A 23063-nucleotide genomic window follows, 5' to 3' on the forward strand; every position below is an offset into this window, starting at 1 on the left:
TATTTTTTTTTTTTTAATTTGAGGTAATCCATTGAAAAAGGCAGAAGTATGGACTGTTTGTTTGGGTTTTTTTTTCCTTGCCTTTTTACAAGGCTGTTCTTTGTTGTGGCAATTTTCCATGGCATCACCAGTGATTGTGTTTAGCAAAGTGAAGTGCAGTCTTAGAGCATTTAAACACTGAGCGGGGAAAATGGTTCTCTCCTAATGGTAATGGTTGCTGCAAGGAGAAATGAGGACAAAGGCAGACTGCAGACAAAGCCCTGGGGGGGCAATGGGGGGTTCCTCTTGAGCAGCAGATGAAGGGAATGAAGGAAGGGCGAGACTCCAGCTAAAGAGTCTGCAGAACTCGGGTGGTGGGCGCTCAGGGTAATCCTGATCCCAATGAGTGTGGGAGGGGATGGGAGGGGAGGAAGGGGGTGAAGCTGGTGGGGAGGGCAGATGCCCGCTAAGGTAGAGGTCTGTTAGACCAGCAACAGAATGAAAAGTTACAAGTTGCCCAGACATCCCAAAAAGCCTTGGTGGAAAAATAACATGGGTTCTTACTTCAGCGTGTAACCTCTGTCCTTGTGCCTGAGGAGGGAAGTGGCTACAGGGGTTTTGACTCCTGGAAAGGTCCCGGGGACTGTCACTGTCTGCAGAACAGTTTTTCCCGATTGCTGTGAGAGGATGTGTGATCAATGATTCTGGCAGAAGGTCTTTGTAGCTTCAAGATCTTCCCTTTTTGTAACGTGTGTCAGAAAGGAACTGGTTACACTTGAACATGGCAGCTCTGCTTCATATAGCCTATGTGGCTTGTCAGAGGCTGAAGCTCTTGTAGAGGACCTCCGTTCTCCTCTTATCTGTGTCAGCCTGGTTTTGATATCCTCATATGGGCAAGTATTTGAACAGCACAGAGTTAGAGTGTGTGGTTATTTATCTTGTAGCAGCATTTATCTGTGCAGTGCTGGTAAATGAGCTGGCTTTTCAAAGACTTACCCTGATGGGACATACTGTCCACCTAAGATGTTTCCCTCAGGGGGAAAAAACCCTGCATCTGTATCTTTTATTCCTCGGTCCTCTGAAGCATGGAGTACTCTTTGTTTGTACCCACCCCTCATTCACCCGTGGACTGAAACAAGGCTTAATGAGTCAGGTTTCCTAGATGGGAACAACTGGAAGAGGCACTCCAGAAGCTGCCTGGGGGGAATGTGGTCACACTTGCTGGGCTATGGAGAGTATGGAGAGAGAGGAGGAGTGCAGTGGGTTGGGATTGGGGAATTCTGCCCCTCCACAGCCTCTTGTACGGCCATCTATCTCCAAGCTGTGATGCTGGTCCAGCTGCTTAATGGTCTGGTGGTTCCTGTGCTTTTGGGAGACAATTTGGCCGTTGAGGCCGGTGCAGTCCTGCTGGCTTGGCTTTGCCGCCGGCTGTGCTGCCAGTCCTGAACGCCCGTGGCAACTTGTGCAGCTGATGGGGATGTCCAGGCCTGAAAGGGTTCCCGCTGGTGGGCCAAACTGGTTGATCTTGAGCCACCGGCAGGGGGTGAACATGTGTATGGTGTAAGCCAGTTCCGGGAGGACCCCATGGGCTTCCAGAACCTTTGGAAGAGTCTGGAGAAAGGTTTCTGTCACAGTTGGCAAATCCAGCTCTTGCCAGGAAGCTGCAGCGTAACTGATGCGGGCTGTAACAGAGGGGTGCACACACCATGTAAACACACCATGAAATACTGATATTCCCCGGTACTCTGGCGTATCAGGACAGGGTGGTGTTACCAGTCACAACATTCAAGTCTCAGTTTAGATGGATAAAGATCGCGGCTGGCTTAAGGAACACAAAATCTGAAATAACATCTTGCAGGGCTCAGCGTTTACCTTTTGATATTTAAGCCTTTAATACACCCATGGGATTATATTTTCAAGTTTTCCTCTGTGGTGGTGGTGATTTAATTTCAAATGAAGGTAAAAGGGGCAGCCGAAAGACTTAAATGCGTGCAGGTGGCACAGAGACAGTGTCAGACACCCCACTGGGCCAGGAGCAAAGGGCGAGAGGGGACAAAAGGAGGCTGGTGTGATTAAAGAGCAGTGTTGTGGTATGCTCACGGACTGAGAAGAAATCCCTTATAAATGGAACTGGTGTCCAAATGTAGAACACGGGAAGAATAAGATTTGGCAGGTGAAATGTAAAAAATAAAAACTAAAAAAAAGAACCCCAAACCCAAACAACAACAAAACCACCAACCAACCGCAAAACAACACAACCCCCACCAAAATAATGCAAAGGAAAATGGAATACGAAGAACATTCAAGTCATGAAGCTTGCACAAATAATGTTATAAACATGAGGAGCGTGGAGACTGCCGAAGTCAGTAGATGTGATGCACAGTAAAGGGAAGGTCTGACCTGAAGATAAAGCCCCAGCAGAAAAAACCCAAGTGAATCGTTTGCGTATGCGTTAGCTGTGAGAGCGCTGGGGGAGCTCACACGGGAGTCCTTCCATATGGAAAGCTCAGCAGAGAATCTGTTTAAAACTGAAGTGCTTTTAGGAGAGATTAAAGTTCAGATAAAACGAGCAGTAACAAGTTGCTGGGACCAGACGGTGCCACCTCCGGCTCTAAGGGAGCTCATGGAGGAATAAGCCGAGGTACCAGCTGGGGTGGTCACCTCTCCCTCCGTACCGCAGCAAATGTGACAGCGGCCGCTGAAATGAGTTTCAGGGCAGATGGGGCAAAATACAGCCAGGTGAGCACAGCACAAATTCATAGGCACAGCATCAATGGCTAAACACTGGGGAGGAGTCAACGCAGTCTTTGTATAGAGAAGTCGGGCTTCAGAACTCTATTGGAATTGTTTTAGTGGCATCAACGAGCAGGGGATAAAGAGGATTTGGTCAATACTGTCTGCTTGAACTTCCAAAATGCACTTGATCGTGACTTTGCTCAAGGCACTTAAAGAAAAAAGCTGCTGTGGGAAAAGGGGAATGTTGTCACGTGGACAAACAACTGTTTAAAAGATGGGAAAGGAAGAGTTAAAGGGAGGGGTGTGTTTTGGTGGAGGGAAGTCAACAGTTGGATGCCCAGTATTTTAAAAAATATTTGGGAAAAAGTAATGAATCAGGTGACAACATCCACTGACGAGGTTATTCAGTGTAATAATAATATAATAAAGGCTGAATGAAGAATTGCAGAAGGATCTTGTGAGACAGACTAGTAGATGAAATTCACTGTCAATTAATGTGGTGTTGCTTATGGGAAAACATCAAGAGACCAGCACATGGTGGACTATTTTCACTCAGCAATGAGACCTTTGGGTGGTGAAACACAGTCCTGCAGAAATTTCTGCTTGGGGAACAGCAGGAAACCGGTCTCAAGGGAAGGATGTGAGAGCAGAGACCAGCACCAGGGCATAAACTGGCTGTGTGCCACGTCCTGAGGGTGCAGTCCTCACCCTCCATCTTGGAAAGGACTGTGAGGAAAGGGGAAAGGCTCAGGGCAGTGAACAGGATCCTTCTGTGGTCCGGAACATAGAATCATAGAATGGTTTTAGTTGGAAGGGACCTTTGAAGATCATCCAGTCCCAACTCCCTGCCCTGGGCAGGGACACCTCCCACCAGCCCAGGTTGCTCCAAGCCCTGTCGAACCTGGCCTTGAACCCCTCCAGGGATGGGGCAGCCACAGCTTCTCTGGGCAACCTGGGCCAGGGGCTCACCACCCTCACAGCCAAGAATTTCTTCCCAAGATCTCATCTAAATCTCCCCTTTTTCAGTTTAAAACCGTTCCCCCTCATCCTATGGCTCCCCTCCCTGATCCAGAGTCCCTCCCCAGCTTTCCTGGAGCCCCTTGAGGGACTGGAAGGGGCTCCAAGGTCTCCCCGGAGCCTTCTCTTCTCCAGGCTGAACCCCCCCAGCTCTCTCAGCCTGTCCTCACAGCAGAGGGGCTCCAGCCCTCCCAGCATCTCCGGCGCCTCCTCTGGCCCCGCTCCAACAGCTCCATGTCTCCCCTGTGCTGAGGCCCCAGAGCTGGAGGCAGCACTGCAGGGGGTTTTCCCCAGAGTAGGGCAGAGGGGCAGAATCCCCCCCTCGCCCTGCTGCCCACGCTGCTGGGGATGCAGCCGAGGATATGGTTGGCCACCTGGGCTGACAGTGCACGTTGCCAGGGCATGTTGAGCTTCTCATCAACCAGCACCCCCAAGTCCTTCTCCTCAGGGCTGCTCTCAATTCTCTGCCCAGCCTGGATTTGGGCTTGGGGTTGCCCTGACCCGGGTGCAGGACCCTGCACTTGGCCTTGTTGAACTTCGTGAGGTTTGCACAGGCCCATCTCTCCAGCCTGTCCAGGTCCCTTGGGATGGCATCCCTTCCCTCCAGCATGTCGACCGTGCCACACAGCGTGGTGTCATCGGTGAAGTTGGTGAGCCTCTGTGAAAGCGCAGAGAACATCTCTGCTCTGGAAGGGAGGTCAGGGACAGGGATGAGAGGGAGGTCTTTAAGAGGGAGGGTGCCAAGGGAACACCGGTGCTGGTTTTGTCTCTAACCAGCAGCTGCTGGGTTGAGGCCGAGCAGCGGTCGGTCACCTCACAGGCGTTAGAGCTGCAGGGTCTCTCCGCAGGATGCGGCGGGCGCCGGAGGCGGCGTTTGGGGGAGTTCACGGGATCCCCCTCCTCCGCGGCCGCTGGAGGACGGAGCTCAGCGCGGCCCGGACCCGCTTGTGCCGACAAGCCCGGCCTCGGGCAGCGGCGGGGCCGGGCGCGGCGGGGGCACCGGAGCCCCACGGGCCGGGCCGGGCCCGCCCCTGACCGGGAAGCAGACGGGCGGCTGTTCCGCTGCGCGCCGGCCCCGCAGCCGTCGCCGGAGCCGCCCCGCAGCATGAGCCCGCCCTGAGATGGCGGCGCCGTGCCGGACGCGGACGCTGCAGGTGGTGGACACGGAGTTCAGCGCCGACGCGGTGGAGTGGTGCCCGGTGGAGGGCTGGCACAGCATCCTGGCCTGCGGCACCTACCACCTCCGGCCGCCCGCTGCGGTGAGACCCACCGACCGACCGACACACCGGCACCGCGCCGGGGCTCGCCGGCACCCCCGGACAGCGCGGCCGGGCCCGGCGGCTGCTTCCCGCCTTCACGGCCCCCCCCAGGCCGGGCCCGGCTGGCGGGGCTGAGGCGGCCGGGGGCGACCGGGGGCCCTCGGCCGCCTCAGTCCCCCCGGCCGGGCCCGGGGTCGCCCCCGGCCGCCTCAGCCCCGCCAGCCGGGCCCGGGGTGGTTTCCCGCCTTTCGCCGGCCACCTCAGCTGCCACCGGTCGCCTCACGGCGGCTCGGGTGCCCCCCCGCCGGTCCTGTGGGGCCATGCCGTGTCCCAGCTGGGCTGGCTTGAGGTGGCCGCAGCGTGTGGGGCTGAGCGGGCCCCGCCGGCCAGCGTGGCTGGGGCTGAGGGAGCTGTGGTGGATTTAATCCCCCAACGGAGGGACTTGACAAACGGGAGCCCTCTGCCCTGCTCCCGCCGGCCGGTCATGGCATGATCTCGGGTGGGGAGAGGTCTGGGGGAGGTAGAATCGCTGCTAAACCTACTCTTTTCTTCCCAATTTTTGATGCAGACTGACTCCCGAGGAAGCAATGGGGCCTGTGACCGGACCGGACGCCTCTACCTGTATCACTACAACGAGGAGCAGCCGTACATCCCGCTGACCGAAATCCAAAGGATTGACACTGCCGCCATCCTGGACATCAAATGGTAATGCTGGTCCGTCGAGGCTTGGAGCTCACAGCAGTGTGGTCTGCCCCTCTGGGGTCCTTTTTGGCTGTCGGTATGGCAGCAACAGTAATATTTACTAAATGAACTGTCCCTGGCTTCTGGGAGGGAAATATTCTCCAGTTTGCTCCAGTGAGCAAAGGCTGCGCTCATTTCTGTTATGCTCTTCTGCTTGTTTATGAACAGTTGGTCAGTGACTGTGGAGTCTTTTGTTTATAGAATGATACATAGTAGGTTTCCCCTATATATAATCCCCTCTGTGCATGTTTGTGGGAATTTGAGGAGCCTTAGATTTTCTCTGTGAAATTTTTTTGGTCAAGTACCTGCTTGTGCATCCTGGAATAAAAGTTATGACTTTGCTTTCCTCCTAAGATACAAGAAAGGTGGACATTCAAGACTTGTTTAACTTGATGTTTTAGGTGCCATGTTCCTGTTGCAGAACATCCCATGGTTGGCATTGCAAATTCGACGGGTGCCGTGGAGTTTTGCCACCTGACTGGAAGTGAGGTAGGTGGCTGTAATACCTCCTGCTGTTGAAGCTGTGCCTAACCCAGATTTCATACTTCTCTGGATTTATTAGTAGTGTTCAGAGATTTGTAGGAAAGCTGTATCGTTTCCAGGGCTTCCCCAGTATGCTTAGCTTTTTAAATAGTTCTTCTGTCTTCTCATGTTTCTCATAAATCCCACAAATTTGTTCGTGGCACCAGAGAGACTGGCTGGGCAGAGCATGGGAGATGAGAGGCGTGAGGGGAGCAGAAGCAAACCCTGGAAACTGTCGCTTGAGAGTATGGGCTAACTGATGAACACAGCAGAAGATGCAAATTTGTTAAAAAGAGGGAAGAATTTTGGAGACGTGTGTCTTCCCATTGGTGAGAGAAGGGAGTAATCCGATCCATCCCCACAGAGCAAAGGAAGCGGAAGCCAGTCTATAAGGGAATTCAGCAGTCAAGTCATCACTACCGCGCTTCATTACTCACTGAGAAGAAGCAAAGTTTAAGGGGGATTTGTTGGGAGACGGGTAGGAAATCGTGGGGATCCCTTGTACGCATACATTTACCCATCAGCCAGGACTGAGCGAGTGGGACGTTTCATCTGTTCTTTAGTGTGGGCCCCTGAAGCGCTCGTCGGTCTCTGGAAGACACCTGCTGTGGGAGCAAGCAGTACCCGTGTTGTTGTATACCTGCTGTCTGCCCAGTCTTAACCCATTCCTTTTCTTTCCAGTAGAAGAACAGCTGCATGTTGGAGCCATGCTTCAGGGTCGATCTGGGTGCACAGCGTCTGGCCTTGTCTTTAGACTGGTCCACAGGACGAGAGCAATGGTGAGGATGCGAGACAAAGGCTGGTACCGGAGGGTGTTGTGTGTGTGGCAGCTTTCAGGCATAAGTTGAGGACTTTGATGAATGAACCTTTAGTGGCTTTTTGTGAAGTGGCTTAAGAGTTTCCTGGTCCCGGCTGTCTCCCTGCACCTTCTCTAGAAGTTACTATTTCCAGAGAAGGGTAAAAAGAGCATGTACCATGGCCACTGTAACAGAGATTAAACCAGCAACAAATGTGAGGTTGTGCTCTGGAGAATGGCGGCAGGTGAGCCAAGGACGTGTCTTCTGTTGCCTTTGCTGAAAGGAAAGACCAGAATGGGATGCAGACGGATCCACTGGTTCCAACTCTGCTCTTAGAACAGCTGAAATTTTAGTGTGAAGTTCTGTTTAATAACTGCTAATAATAGCACCCGTAGGAAGTTTAAACACGCGTTAGTGAGAAACAGGAGAGACTTAGTTTGAAAGTGGCTCCTTCCTCTCTTGAATGCTCGTACATTTGATTTCAGAAACAACAACATTGCATGAAATAACATGACTTAGCCATACCTTGAAGGAAGTAGAGTATGTGTTTTCTGCAAGTGCAAAACAGAGATTGGTGCCTTTGGTGTGAGGCTGGAAACTGGGGGAAGCAGGCAGTTGTGTGCTTAATTCTGCAGGGCAAGTATCTAGTGTCCTTTGCTAATTAAAGCTGTTTCATGTCAGGGAATGTCAGAAAATCTGTGCACTGTGAGCTGCAAAACGTTTGCCAGTGCTCCAAGAACATTGTGTTCAGAAACTGCAACTGTACTGTGCCCCAGAAGAGAGCAGGAAAGGTCAGGATCTGCCAGCGCTTCGATGTCTGTGATAGCAGGGAAAACATTTCTTCAGACTCCAAAAGAGGGAAGAGACTCGGAGAGGTCCTCGTCGGTCTGACTTGGCGGAAAAAAAAATTCCTCTTCACGTGGAATTTGTTTATTGATGTAGTATCAAGCATGTGAGAAGTCAAGTTATGCATCTGGGAGAAAGAAAGACCCGAGGCTGGTTTTCCTTCCTTCACATGAGTGTGAGGGGTTTACTCCCCTCAGGCAATGGGGATCATTGGTGTAGGCAATTTTAAGATGGGATGGGCTGAAGCTGCATAAATGTGTACATTCTTTCCACCGTACGCCCAGTTTCTGTCAATGTATTATTGAATCAAACCTATGTAGTATTATGTTATGTTATCTGTCTATGCTTTGGCTGCTATTTTTCACTCTAACAGCTTCTAAGGGCACAGACTTCAGTAATTTCTAATGTTTTCTCTGTATTCCACTGTAGTGGATGTCCTTTGAGAGTGATCAGCAGTGATTCAGAGGGGAAGCTGAATCTTTTCTCCGTAGATGAATCCGCTCCTTCTGTGCACGTCCTGAACCAGTGGGAAGCTCACAAATTTGAGGCCTGGATTGCTGCTTTTAATTACTGGGACACTGATATTGTGTATTCAGGTCTGTAAGGACTGGGAATATCATTTGGGGGCATGGGGAGGGGGCACCTTGTTTAGGGATGGGTGTTCCTGGGATTTTACCTTCCAGGGTTGTGTAAGGTGCTTGCATCGCACCTCTTGAAAGAGTTGGGGCCTCTGCTAGGGGTGAAAGGCTTCTCGGTTGTGGGAAGTGGTTGGAGTTAATTAGGAGAAGCTGTGCCTTTTAAACTGTACCTTGGCTGGCTATTGACAAAAGAGATGATAATCTCTTGGGGTGTGCAAAAGAGAGTCAGAGAATGTCTAGAGTCCAGTCTTTTTATCTTCCAATTTTTTTTTTTTTGCTTAGCAAAGTGAGAGTATTTGTTAATGTAGGTCTCTTCTGTGATAAGTACCGTGAGCCTCAAATGATGTTTGCTATGTCTGCTAAATGCCATGGCAGAAAAGCATCAGCTTGGTGTTAACTGCGTGGCCTGAGTGCCCTGCGCTGGCCGTTTGGGTGGTGTTCGGGGTAACAGTGTTTTGTCTTTGTGCAGGAGGCGATGACAGCCTGCTGAAGGGCTGGGACACCAGGTGCAGCCCGGAGACTCCTGTCTTCACCAGCAGGAGGTAAGCAAGGAGTCTGCAGCTGGACCTACAGCTATCGGCTGTGAACAGAGGGTGCTACTGTGCCCAGTCCCAAGCCAGGGAGTTCAGAGACGTGCAGTGACAGTGGAGCCCTGTTTCTGCCTCCCTTGGGAAATGCAGACATCTATTCGGGTTATTCATCAGGACAGCTTCAGGTTGACACTTTCTTCTGTGGCCTTCGACATAATACACCAACTGCTCATTCCACACATGAAGATGATGATAGCTTCTTTCTAAAAGAACGATCCTGATTTACACTTTTATTTGGAGAATTATTCTGTGTGTTAAATTTGGATATCTTATTATGGAATGTTTTTTAGAAAATATTTTGTTCTCCACTGTTCACTCATTTGAAGTAATCTCTCTCTTCTGGTGGCATAACCTATCTTTTAGACTATGACCAAAACAACATACGCAGCTCTCCAGTGAAATTTTATATATAACCTGGGGATTATTGCTATGGAAATATTAATGTTGGGAGTAAAGTCTCCTGGGAATGGAGTTGTGCTGAAATTCTTACGGGCTCTGAACAGCAGTTTATGGTACAACTATTACTAGAAAATATTTGCGCTGAGAGACTGCATGAGTGGAAGTCTTGCCCTGGGAAGGCTGTTGGACTGTGCAGATGGAATTCTACCTATGTGTTTTGCTGGACTGGAATTTGAGTTCACTTTACTCTCCTTTCCTGAGACACCTTGATGCAGTAATGTGAACCCCAAATCCTTGAAATTCAATGAAGAATTTCCTCTCAAATCGTACATTGCTGTCTCTTCCCTCTGCTCTGTGTTCCTCTTTTGCAGACACTCAATGGGTGTGTGCAGCATTCAGTGCAGCCCCCACCGGGAGAATCTTCTGGCTACTGGCAGGTAAATCCCTTCCAGCTGCTCTTCACTAGTGTGACCAGCCTCCTCTGTCATTTTGAATGCGCTACTGCTGCTCGAGGTGTGGTCTCTTCAGAAATTCAGTGTGGTGAAGAGCATGCAATATTTCCTAATTTTCTTCTGTACCTGTTGCACTGAATCAGCTTTGCTGCTTCTCTGCATATTTATTTGTCATGTGTCTCCAGCTATGATGAGCACGTGCTGCTGTGGGACACCAGGAACATGAAGCAGCCGCTGGCAGACACCCATGTTGAAGGCGGAGTCTGGAGGCTGAAGTGGCACCCAACCTGTGATTTTGTGCTGTTAGCAGCCTGCATGCAGAGCGGGTTCAAAATCCTGGACTGCCGCGGGAGCATGGGTGAGTGTTCAGTGGGACAGAGCTGCTCGTGCGCTGCTCCCCTTTCCTGCCTCCGGGTTAATGGGGGAGCTCCACCTCTGAGCTTGCTAGAAAGATCTCCATGTTGTTAATGGCCATAGACTTTCATTCCAACTTGAGGTAACTCTTCCAGCTTTCCCAGACCTGTCCTTGCCGTTGGCCTGATGGGTTGTGCAAAGGCACTGTCATTATTCAGGTGTAAATCTCTCGTAACGCCTTTTCATGGGAAGAAAGGCTGTTTGTTTTGGTGGGGAGGCATTACCTGTTGACGTAACCAGTATGGTCTGTATCCATCTCGGGGGTTCAGAGAGGTTCTGAATGTCAGGTGATGGTTTACTGTCAGCAGAAGTTACTGACCTGCTGCTGCATTGGTGATTGCCTCAGAAAGGAAGTGCCGTGCAGTCTGGTTAATCTCGAATAACACGAATAAGCTCTCCGTGTGAATCAGAAGGTATTTACATGATTAAAAGCTGTTTGCATCTTCATTACAAATACAATCTTGCATAAAATGGTTGCCTTCCTGGGTTTCTCCAGGCCTTGGGCAGATCCACAGCTTGCGAAATGACAATAACATTTCTGCTGTACAGGAAAGGAGGAACTTGATGCCCATTTAATATCAGAGTCAAATGTTGAAAGCTCACGGGAAGAACACATCTGCAAAGTTATTAATAACCAGAACCTGGTCTGGCAATCTCACCAGCTGCATTTATGGCTCAGCAGAGATCACTGTGTGACCTGTCTTGTCTTTCTTGGGCTGTTTTAGCTGTTTTGAATAATGAGGCTCTTAAACCTCATGTGTGTTAAACCCTCTTCTCCTGGCTGCTTACTGAACCCGGGAGAACCAGGGGTAATGAGAGGTGGCTGAAAAATGGTCAGAAGAGGCAGTACCTCATTTCTCCTAGAGCACTTATCTCTGTTGTGGAGAAGGCAATAGCCTGAGGACTATTCCTGTAGGACATCGCCAGGGGTAGAATGGCTTCTGAGCAGTCTGCAACAAACCATTTCACAACCTGATTTCTGCTCACTTATTTATTTTCTCTCTTTTTTTTTTTTTTTCCCAAGCGGAAAACATGGAGGAATGTATCATCCTGTCATCCTATGTCTTGCACAATTCCTTGGCCTACGGGGCTGACTGGTCAAGGCTGTGTCCAAGGGATTCCTGGACTGCAACACAGGACTCTGCCGCTGTGTGCCAGTCTTCAGAGGAGTTTGTGGGAAGATCAGAGGAAGGAGACGAGAGACTGAATTTGCAGGTCCAAAACCTGAAGATAATTTATGAGTCTCCTACAGCTACTTTTGATGTGATACTGGATGAGGAGAGTGAAGGCCCTGCCTTGCCGCTCAAAGCAGGGGGGGGTCCTAAGCTGTCTGGGGCTCCTGACCTGGATAGGGGCCCCGGTTTAAAGGGGAGTTTAGATTCAGCCATGGGCCCTGACCAAGGGGGAGATCCCCAGTCAGCCAGTGGTTCTGCCTTGGGAGTTCAGAGACCCAACGGGATGGGCCTGGAGAGAAGCAGTGGCTCAGCCAAGTCTCTAGACAGCCCCAAAGAAATGAGCATTGTAGCAACTTGTTCTTTCTATGACAATATCCTCCATGTCTGGAAGTGGGAGATGAGCCTGGTGAGCCCTTTGGGGACGTCGGGTACCACATCTCCGTCTGAAAGAGCAGCTGAAAGTGTGCATTGACCAGTCCCGGGGGAGAGGGGTGGGAAACTCCTGTACTGAGAGCGACAGCTGAGCTTACGCCCTCTCTAATTTCTGCTGGGCTTTTCCAGTGTTATTGCTGAGCTTGTGAGTCTTTTAAGGCCGATGCTGATGGAATAACTGGTGTTTTATTTTCGGCACTGAGGAAAGCCTTTGCTTGGAGGAGTGTGGTCAAGCACAGATGCGTTTATTTAGTTTTCCTTTAATGTACTAGCTCAAAGTAGGAGAGCCTTCCTCACAAAGGCTGCTTGTTTGTACCCTGTATCCCTTCAAGGCTGGTTTGCATTTGTACGATTGATCTGTTAAGCCTGTTCTCCTTCCATCACAAACCAAACTTGGCTGCGCTGCTACATGTAGACACAGGATGTGGTCTGAGTTTTCCTGAATGTCTCAGGAGAGCCCATGCGTACGGGCTTCGCTGTGTGCGCACCTCGCTGTGCGATCTGTAAACCAGTAGGTACCTTGAGAAGATGCTCAACGACGGTCCAGATAGTGCCAGTGCAATGTGCTCACGGTGATTTTTAGTAGAGAGAAATCCTTTTTTAGAAGGAATTCCAGACGGACGGGTACAACAGACAGCAGCTCGGTGTCAGGAAGCTTTGTTCTGAGCAGAGCCTTTCTTGTGGGGATTCTGGTCTGTCTGCACAGTCTGATTTTTACATCAGACTCATCACCTGGTTGCAGTCGTGCTTTATCGCTCTCCAAGTTAGGCACAACCTGGTTTAGCATAATTTGTGTCGCGAGCCCCGCTGTGTTTTAGTGCCGCCCTTAACCCCCCCATAGCCTCTTGGTAGCAAACTCATGTTTTCTGCTCTCCACAGGGAGATATACATTTAGGTCCAAAGTCAACATCTTTCAGTTTTATAACGGTGAACAGCTTTAAGATCAAAACCTCCAAAAAACATAAGCAGTGTCTCCTGACATTTTTTAAGTTCAGAATAAGTAAGTAAAGAAACCAAAATCTTAACAACATTGCCCTAACTACCTCCAGGAATGGCTGCAGAATTTCTCATGGTCGCTCCATTGGCTTTCTTTTTTCACTGTGAAATATCAGCAAAACTTCGTTTCTGGAACACTTTCTCTATTATCTTCCTAAAAACAGAAAAACAGCTTAAACTAGGGAAGTAACTTCTAGCTTTCATGGTTTCTCTTTGAGGGTCCTAAAGAATTAGCTGCCTGGAGGGAAAGAAACACCAGCAACAGGTCTATCTGTAACAGTGCTGCATCTAAAGCGAGGTACCAGCAGAGAAGAATTCTACTGCTTTGAAACTCCTTTTTGAAGGGTGAATGTGTATTTTAGAAAACATTCTTGAGCGCTGTTACATGAAGATTCATATTAGTATTGTGAACAAGAGTTTTGTTAAAAAAAAAATAAAAATCACACCCTATTTTTGGATGTTTCTAAAATAAAATCAATATAAGTGATTTATCTTTCTTGGTTGTTTTGATTTTAAAAAGCCCTGGATGGTCAGTCCTTGTGAGGACCTTCCGCCTTGTCCCGTGATGGCTCAGTCTCTTTGAGGGCATTTGGTGGCATTGAACATTCTTTGGGAGTCAGAGTAGACAATCCAGTTCCCTCACGCCTTGTGAGAACACGGAGGGTGTATCCTGCAGCGACACGGCTTTTGACTATGACTCGGTCTTAAAAGGTTGTAATGGCTTTTTTTATTGCCGTGTGAGATGAAGAGGAAACAGTCTGAGGTTAGTGGAGCTGGAGTAGTGTCACAGAGTGTGGCCAGAGTGGGGCCCTTGGCTTATGCACGGTGCTTGTCATTTGCCCTGAGAAATGAGGAGTCTCCATTTGTCATCTGCCTCTATGTAGGGAAGATTAAGGCAAGTGGCTTGTTCAAGACCAAGCTGTATTTGCGTCAAAGGGTAGGAGATCTCCTGCTCTCCAGCCTCATGTTCACCTGTTCTCCAGGACGTGAAGGGTTGTCCCCTCAGGGAAGTGCAAGGTGGAGCCTAAAGAAGTGACACCTCTGAAAGAAAGGGGCGAAGCATCACCTCTGCCACCAGCCACAGCACCCAGCCTCAAGGCAGAAAACAACCCCTTCTGTATAACCATTATTCTGATGAGCTGAAAAATAAGTTAAAAAGTTGTGCTGCTGTGCTGACAACTCCTTCCCGCGCAGTTCTCTGGGGCTGCAGCACCCCCTCCCTGCCAGCACAGCCCTGGACAGGCCTGAAAAGAGGTATTTTTTTAAACAACACTTTAAGGACTCATCTGCCAATCTTCACTACAGACTGGATGCTCACAGAAAACACAGTAAACATGCTTCGTTTCTCCACAAGTGAACATTTTCATTGCAGTTTAGTTCTCTAATGCTTAAGCTTTGCAGTAGTTGGTATTTGGAAACCTCATGGAAAAAAACAAAACTCCTGAGTACCTCTTGCGAGGGCAGCAGTCACCAGACACAGAACTGCCACACAGAAGAATCACTTTCTCAAAAGACTCCAGTGCTTAGGCGTCAGAGAAAACATTATTACCAAAGACATTTAGAATTTAGCAGTTTCTACTTTAAACAGTTGCACTCAACTATGTAAGTGTCACTTGTATCCATTTAATCTGACCAACAGCAAGACACTGCTCTTCTAGGGTGTCAAAAAATAACAATTCTTGAGATATGTTTCAAATGTAAACAGTTACCTTGTAACTTCAAGCAGCTGCACTAAAGAACAGATATTAAATGTACCTATTAACTGTATCTTGATTTACTCTAAAAGAAAGATAAGCTCTAAGGCTTGGGAAAGTCTGGAACAAAGTGGTGGCATTCAATGTAAGCCACAGTTCTCTGCTCTGAGAGAGAGTTATGGGTGCAGCCATGGTTTGGCCTGGTGGGCGTCTTGCTCCTGCCTTGATGGAACGTGTCACGGGGGCTGGGGGTAAATCACTGAAGGGTTCTGTCCCTTGGTGTGAGCTGGGCAGTGCTCCCAGGCTGGGGACAGCTTGCAGCAGCCGGCTTTCCCCAGCCAAGAACACCAGACTCTCCCAAGGAGATCAGATGTGCCCTCTCTTCTTCCCAGAAAACAGCAGTTCCTTCCCAGAAGGAAGGAAAGATGTTTTAGCAGCCTGAAGAGAAACTGCCTCCTGCTAATTGTCAGCGCCTGGTCAATCAGCTCCTCTCTGGGCACCCACATGCTCACACAACCCAATTACATGCACAATGCAAGACACAAGTAACACTTTCCTAAGCGAGGGATGCAAAATTAACCCCCGATTTCCCCACAGCAATTTAAATCAGACATTGCAGAAAGAATACATGGAAGGATTTGCTTTTAATAGCCAGTGACAGAAGCTGTCCCATGTTTGCTGGTGTGGGTTGTGTCTCACAGGACGATGATGCTCTTCACCCCAGGAGCCCTGCTGCTTGCTCCCTACCGCACATAGTTCTTGGGGAAGAGCTGGAAGAGCTTGCCCTCCTGCGTCGGCTCGAAGCCATACTTCTCCAGGTTGTTGGGGTCAAAAGCACCTTCCTTCACATCCTTCTCAATGCGGGGAGCCACCACCTCAGTGAAGAGCTGCTTGGCCGTCATGGGTGGCTCAGAGCCCGGGGGGGCGCGGTACGAGACGTAGGGCTTGAGCTTGAAACCTTCCAGGTCGGGGACGATGAACTGGGGCACCATCTCCTCGACGCGGATGAACTTTCTGCTGGAGGTGAGCACACCCGGCCTCCTGGCGCCCCGGCCCTTGTTGTAGCTGCGCGGGCCGCGCTTGCTGGTGAAGGGGGACATGCGGTCGGCGCCCCGCACCAGCCCGCGGGCCAGCTCGGTCAGCAGCCCCATGGCCGGGAACCTGCGGCCTCCACAGGGCGCGGTGAGACCGCTCTGGCACCACCACCCTCACCTCACGGCGCTCCCACCTCCCCACACACCAACACCGCCCGGTCTCATTGGCCGGCAGGCGCCAGCCAATCCGCAGCGCCCATCGTAACGCCGCGGCGAGCGCGGGCCATTGGCCGCGGGGGTGGGGGCTGTGCCGCCCAATCAGCAGCGAGCAGCGCGGGGCGTGGGCGGGGCCTGCCGCTTGCCCTCGGCGGGCGGCGGGGGTGACCTTTGACCCGGGCGGCTCCCGGTGTGGCGGCGGCTGAGGGGCGCGATAGGGCGGGCCGGGCCTGGTGGGACGGCTCGGCTCGGCTCGGCTCGGCTCGGCGGACGGCGGCCCGTTAGCGTCCCGTGTCTGTTTAACGGGAGGGACCGTGGGCCTGACTGTGGTGACCGGCGGTCGCAGAGGGGCTGTAGCCGCGCCCTGGAGCGTCCGAGGGAGGTCCTGCCGCCCCGCTCCCCGGGGACCTTCGGCAGCCGGCGGTGCCGGTAGCGCCGCCTGTGCCCGAGCCTCGCTGGGTCACTCGGCCGGGCCGGGGGGACGGAGCGGGCAGGCGGCGGGGCTTCGGGTCGGGGGTGCCGTCGTCTCCTAGCGCCGTCTGCTCCTCGTTCCTTGGCATGTCAGCTCCCGCCGTGCCCCCGGAGACGGGGGAGGAGGGCAACACCACCAGCCTGGAGGTACGGTGTGCTTTGCTGTGGGTTTTGACATGTTTATTGCCCCATTAGCATTTCAGAAGCTGAAAGCCACTGCGCTGCCCTGGTCCCAGCGACGCTGCGTTGATTTCTCTTTCAGTAATGTTACTTTTCAGTAAGGTCTTTTCTAACGCTTGGGAAAACTGCACTTCTAGAAGACTCTAGTGTCTGAATTGGTGAAAGTATTTACTTTGTCGCCAGCTCTGGTGTGCGAGTTTCAAGGTCTCAGTGTTTTGGAGCTCCCCAGGTGCGGGGACGAGGAGGTGCGAGACCCGGACACCTGACCCAAGCTGCCAGGGGGGTCATTTCATACCACGAATGGCACATTCCGTAGAAATTAGAAAGTTTGCTGAGGAGTTCTGTCTCCTGAGAACTTCTCACCCCTGCGCCTTCCCTTCCTCCCGAAGCCGCAGCCTCTCAGTGTCCCACGTTTGCTGGGAGTGCACAGCTTCCTGCTGATAGAATTGTCTGAGTATAATCCTTGTCTATTTTGTACGAGTATCAGGGTCAATATTTGTTCTTTAGTATTATTAATGTTAGTTATCTAGTCTTATTCTATTAAATCTGTTTATATTTCCACTCTTGGGTTTCCTTGTTTTTCCCGATTCCCCTTCCAGGGTGGGGAGGGGTCACTGAGTGATAGAATAATTGTCTAAACAACAATAAATTGTTGTGGCTTCTTCAAACCATAACATGTCCTTAATTTCATGACACTTGGGTAATGTCTTTAGATGCTTTTACTTGGAAAGAGCCTTTCCTGATAAGAGTTTTAGCCTTCCAAAAATGTCAAGATTGGTCCCGTTTTTTTTGTGTGTATATGTTGGTTTTTTAAATTTTTTTTACTGCAAACCTTTCACATTCTGCTTCAATCTCTATGCTGTTAGCAGAATTACACAATTTAAGTGTCTTTTGCTTCAACAGTACTTTTTTAGCCTAAAGATGGAAGAATTGTGGAATTCTCTGGCAGCTAGCTCTTCTTCATCATAAATAAGTTCTTAAATCTGTTCTTAATCATAAATAAGAAACTCGTAGTCCAACAAGGCATGTGGTGCTTTAGTAGTAATGACAGGAAACAGTTACTTTCAGAACTAAATGATATATACGACCTACTTGTATGCAGTTAAGAAATGTTTTGGGAAGATCCAGTATCTGAAGCCAAACGCAGGCGCCCGGAGCCATGTGCTTGGGAGCTGGGAGGACTCTGACATTCCGGGCGATCTGAATTTCAAGGCCCTGCTCTCGGCACCCATAAGTGTTTCCCACCCCTCCCTAAATGGGGAATGTCTCACAGTTTGCCTTTGATCGCCACGTGGAGTTGTTAAACTCTCAGCAGAGCTGCTTGTTCTGCGCTTGGCACTCTGGGTGAGCGTGTACAGCGTGTAGCTGTATATTTTTGTTAGTTGCTATTAATTCTCATTTTCTTAATGAGATGCCAACATCATTGGAAAAAACAGACAAATGCTTTCTAATAGATACTCTTAGCATGTCATTGCTCCATTTTCTGATGGAGAGAGGGTCTTTTCAGGGTTGTTCCACACGCGTTTTGTGTCTGAGAATTGTTTGCGGCTGCGTAAGGCGCCTGTGAAGTCCCTGGATGTGGGTGCCGGCTGTCGCCCTGTGAAGGGAGCTCCTGTGGGCTCGGGCTGACGGGAGGGTCCTTCAGCAGCAGTGGCTTCACCCTGACCTCATTCCTTGCCCAGATGCTGTCACGTAACAGCAACTGCTTACGTATCTCCAGCATCTGTATGGTTGTAACCTGCCTGCTTCCTTTCCCTGCTTTTCTGCAGGGATTGTCAGTGCTTGAGAATATCATGTTTTCACCGGGGGTTGTAAGAAACCTTGCAAGAACCTTCCAGTTTTCCTTGGAGGTCTGGGTTTCTTCTTTCCCTCGCTGCTCTTCTGTATTGAGGTGTGAGGGCTCGGGCTGTGCCTGTGTGTTTTATTCCTTTGCTCGCGAATTTGTTCTTCTCCTCGTGTAGCAGCAATGTGACTGGCAGTTGGCAACTACTGTTTTGGATGTTATTTGAGATCACACAGGCCTGGACAGTAGCAGAACTGTGCGTGTCCCTGACACCGTCAAGGGGAAATAAATTAAGTGACCACAATAGACTTATACCACTTATAGACAATAGACTTATACCACTCTGCTTTACCCGAATGTGTTGTATTTGTTGCTACGAAAATTTTCAACTTTTTTTTTTTCCAAATTCTTGCGACTTTCAGCTACAGTCCCATTAACAATAATCTCATAATGATAGAGTTAGTTTGACTAATGCTGGGAAAATAAATTGTCGATATGCTGTGTTAAAGCAACCTAAGATGACAAACCAGAGACAGCGCTCTGTTTGCGTTGACTGGTCAGGCAGGAGTTTTATTTGTGCTGTAGAACTGGAATCAATTTCATGAGAGAAACTTGTTTGGCGGCTTTCGGCATGCACTTCATTTTTCTCTCGGTGGCAAAGCTAAGTTAAGAAGTCATCCAGATCCGAAGCCAAGGGCAAAAACAGGGACCAGAAGTGTGTGTAGTACTTAAAATTCAAGTACTTGTAAGGTTTAAGACATACAGGGGGACATAGTTGTCCTTGTACTCAGTTTTTTCCTACTCGTTTCTATTATTTGGTTTGCCTTTTTCCCCTGTTCTGGTAAGTTTTGAGCTGTCTTTATGGGACTACTTTAACTGCCAGATTTTTTTCCTGAACAACAACAGTCGGCTCAGGTCCTGGGACTCTGTACCTGAGGTCAGAGCTTTGTCCCCCATATGCGTAATTTTCTTTTTATTGTGAATTCATTTTGCTGTTTTATTACTTACTTTCTCAGTCTCATAAACCCCTTTACGTTCAGTTCTTGTCCTTGTTGCTCTGAAAAACATAGAGTCATCAAAAAAGGTTATCACCCCACTGTTTGACCCTGTTTTATGACTATTTAGGAATGTGTTGAACTGATACCAGTGTCGAACTCCACCACTGACTCCTCTCCGCAGCGTGTCTTGTGTTTACACAGTGGGCCCTAGTTGAAAGAAAGAGACTGAAATACAATCGGTTTGCATTGCACGTGCCAGGCCAGGCGCGGAGATGTCTTTATGGAGGCTTTTTGCCAGTTGTGGGCAACTAATTTCACCTTCTTTTTGGTGCCAGGCTGTGTTACCAGCGGGTGGAATGCCAATTCTTCAGTTTGTAGAAGACAGAATACAGACCACTATGGTAACGTATAGCTTTGATCAATGGGATGAAAGGCTGTGTGTAAATAGTGTGTAGCTTCTCCTAAGTTCTAGGAACTCTACTAAGTCGCAGTCAAAGTGTGAGTGTTTCTTCGCTGTTGCTGTGCGTGAGGCAGGAATTAATTCCTGTTCTTTCATGCCATGTACGTTGAGTTGATCAGCTCTCAGGTCTTTGGGGGGAAAAAATGCTAAATGTTTTGCATGCGAGCTTATGAGTGAGATGCTGATGTAGTTTCAACTTCTTGCATGTGTGATGTTTTAATTAGAGATTAAGTATTTATGAATGTGCTGGACTTTTAGACATCTTTCTGAGCTAAGTGTTCTTCACCCCCCCCCCCCCCCAAAAGTACTTAATAATTTTCAACTTTAGAAGTTACTGACTTCTTTCCCCTCCCAATTCCTCTTACAGCTGACCGGGATTGCAATTGGAGCTGCAGTTGCATTACTTCTTATAGCAATTGTTGTGTTCGTCGTTTACAGAAGAGTGAGACAGTCTAGTAAGTACTCAATAACTACGTATGTTTTAAAAACAGTTTTCTCATCTATCTTCAGCATTTTTGTAACAATACGTGGTAGATTCTATGCTGATTTGCAATAACTGCTGGCTGTGAAGCTAGTGGTTCTTGCAGGAAAACAGCTTTAGAAGGATGAAGAACTTGTGTTAATTCACTTACCCAGGCCTGAACACAGGATTCGTAACTGTCACGTGCAGGATGCTCGAGGTTTTTATTTCTCTAGTGTATGTCAGCTTTCCTGTCAGTTGGCAGGCAAATAACTTCAAACCTGCTGCCATTTCACCATTAGAGTAATGAGAAACAGGTGAGTTAGAGGTTTCCTTTGTGAGATTAAGATTACCTGATCCTTGTATCTGTTTAGAGAGCCATTTTATCTCCCCCAGTGATTAGGTAGAGCCTCAAGGCAGCTCTTCCCTGCCCTGGTTTGGCTGACCAGGGTTGGGTAATGAGCCGTCTTGTATTGGTTTAAATTCCAAAGGCCGGCCACAAGAGCTTGCTGCTTGGTAGACAGGACCCACAGCTGTTATGGAGGTGGTCAACATTGATGGCCTGTGCTGGGTTTTCTTTGCCTTAGCATAGAGGTGCGGGCGGTTTCTGATGTGATGATGCTTCTCTCTTTCAGAACAACTTCAGCCGCACGTGCCTCAGTACAGATTTCGCAAGCGAGACAAAGTGATGTTCTACGGGCGGAAGATCATGAGAAAGGTAAGTGCATCTGGCGTGGTGGGAGGGAAGTAAAGATTAAAATCCAGTTCGGGAGGTGTTGTAAAGTTTGCGGTACTTCGCTTGTTTAGCCTAGCCCAGGGCCTTCAACCTATAAAATTTTACTGGAATTTTGGGATGTTCCAGAGCTCCTGCAATTCTGCCCGAGTTGCTGATGGAACAGCAGTCGCTTCTCTTTCTGGCCAAACTTTTCCTCTTTCAAGAATATTTGCAGACATTGAGAGTAGAGGGTAAATCTAACTCCACTGTGGAGTTGATGGGTTTTATATATCTATAGTAATCTGTCTTACGTGGAATCACAGGCTGCAGGGGTTGGCAGGGACCTCTGGAGATCATCTCCTGCCAGAGCAGGGTCACCCAGAGCAGGCTGGACAGAATCGCGTCCAGGCGGGTTTGGAATATCTCCAGAGAAGGAGACTCCACACCTCTCTGGGCAGCCTGTGCCAGGGCGCTGCCACCCTCAAGGTAAAGAAGTTTTTCCTCATGTTCAGATGGAATTTCCCGTGTTCCAGTTTGTGCTGGTTGCCCCTTGTCCTGTCGCTGGGCACCACCGAGAAGAGCCTGGCTGCATCCTCTTTCTCAGTATTTAGGATTATATTCGCGATATTCGGCACCTATATTCAGGATTGTCCTTTTCAGGTAATGATTTTCAGCAGTGCCATTACATTCAAAGTCGGCACCGTCTGTCCCATGGGAGTCTGTCTGCCGAGCAGATAGACAGATTTACCTTTCTGCCATCCCCTTGTGAAGAGCACCGAGCACGTCAGCATATGAGCTCTGCTCTTCTTCTACCGAATTACAAGTAGGACTCGTCAAACTGTCTCATTAGAGACTGTTCAAGAGGGGCTTATCCCAAGATGAACCTCTTTGCTTTGGATTGTCGCAAGGAATACAACCTGTGCCCTCAGCGTCCTGTTCTCATGTCGTTCCCATCTTATTGTTCTGAAAGGGCTCCTCAAGAATTTTCCATCAGTCAGGAATCTGTTTCTGCATCACTCCATTAAATCCTTCAGATCTGTGGCTGCCTGTTGGATGTTTAGTTCTATTTCTTGTTTGTTTTTTACTTTTGTCTCTGCAAGTGGCTTTTCTTGGGAAATTGCAATGAGAAGGCTTGAGGAAATCTGAAGACGGGTGTTTCCTTTAATGGATTAGGTTAATCTCAGGAGGCATGCTAGGTGTCCAGCACCGATCGCCTGGATTTCATTTAACTGAGGAGATTAATCTTGCTGTCTTTCTCCTTAAAACACGTAGTGTGTGTGGAATGTGAGATTGATTTTTTTTCTGGCTGACAGTTACCACCACGCTGAAAAGAACTCACCTTTGCAGGGATTCCATGAGCGGCTGTGTCAGTGCCGAGACTTCCCATGTGGGTTTGTTACAAGCTTGTGCAGTAGGTCCTGGAGGTGGAGGTGACTTCCTTACTCAACACTTCCCATACCAAAATATATGTAGCAACTTCTTGGAGCTCCACGTGCAGTTTTTTTTGTATATGATGCTGTTGATAAAACCTGGATCTGGAAAGCTGCCTCGTACTCAGGTGGGGACTCTGACCCCTTTTACAGTAGCAAATGGTTATTGCTTGCTTGTAGCTGCAGATACAGATGGTCGGTGAAGGAAAAGGCTATTTGGATGGTGATAAGTGCTCCCTGCCCGCTGTCCTGTAGAGTCACAACCAGCGTGCGGGTCCGGTGGATGCTCCAACCCCCGGGAGCTGCGAGGCAGGATTGGGACTGGCGCCCGTTGGGATCGTAGGCAGAGCTGGGGCGTCCTAGCTGTGTCCTGGGGATAACCCGCTCGAGTCCAGGTGTGCTCACGGTGCCAGGGCACTTAAAACAACACCCGTAGAAAAACAAGGTACAGGTACGTGAACTTCCTTTGTTGGTCGGTGCCTGGTGAGGAACACTTCCTCTGCCGAGCTGTCGCAGCCTTCTGCCTCGCACACCGCTGAGCTTTGTTGAGGTGAATACAAATACTTGGACTTAATAATTAGACGCTGTGCTGGTTTTAATAATCAGTTGTGGGGCTGTGTTTGGTTGTG

The 23063-nt window shown here is 49.4% G+C and overlaps 3 protein-coding genes across 5 annotated transcripts in view; 2 read left to right on the plus strand and 1 right to left on the minus strand.

Annotated features, from left to right (window-relative positions):
• Nucleotides 1-4724: 4724 nt before the first annotated feature.
• Nucleotides 4725-13458, plus strand: DPH7 (diphthamide biosynthesis 7). The gene is made up of 9 exons (XM_074608723.1): nt 4725-4991; nt 5560-5696; nt 6134-6221; nt 6939-7033; nt 8327-8493; nt 9005-9077; nt 9896-9961; nt 10162-10334; nt 11415-13458. Exons 1-9 carry the CDS (start codon nt 4854-4856, stop codon nt 12035-12037), a joined length of 1560 nt encoding a protein of 519 aa, XP_074464824.1. The 5' UTR covers nt 4725-4853; the 3' UTR covers nt 12038-13458.
• A 1854-nt stretch (nt 13459-15312) lies between these two features.
• MRPL41 (mitochondrial ribosomal protein L41) lies at nt 15313-15838 on the minus strand. Its single transcript, XM_074608724.1, has one exon. The coding sequence runs from the start codon at nt 15836-15838 to the stop codon at nt 15431-15433; it is 408 nt and encodes a 135-aa protein (XP_074464825.1). The 3' UTR covers nt 15313-15430.
• Nucleotides 15839-16056: 218 nt separating this feature from the next.
• PNPLA7 (patatin like domain 7, lysophospholipase) overlaps nt 16057-23063 on the plus strand; it is a 137552-nt gene continuing 130545 nt past the window's right edge. For all 3 annotated transcript variants that reach the window (XM_074609343.1, XM_074609344.1, XM_074609345.1), the window contains exons 1-4: nt 16057-16555; nt 19705-19770; nt 20197-20284; nt 20925-21007. In XM_074609343.1, coding sequence (XP_074465444.1) covers nt 16496-16555; nt 19705-19770; nt 20197-20284; nt 20925-21007 — 297 coding nt within the window. In that variant the 5' untranslated portion in view covers nt 16057-16495. The remainder of the gene's footprint in view (nt 16556-19704; nt 19771-20196; nt 20285-20924; nt 21008-23063) is intronic.

This window comes from Larus michahellis, chromosome 15 (genome assembly GCF_964199755.1).
Source record: "Larus michahellis chromosome 15, bLarMic1.1, whole genome shotgun sequence".
Lineage (NCBI taxonomy): Eukaryota > Metazoa > Chordata > Aves > Charadriiformes > Laridae > Larus > Larus michahellis.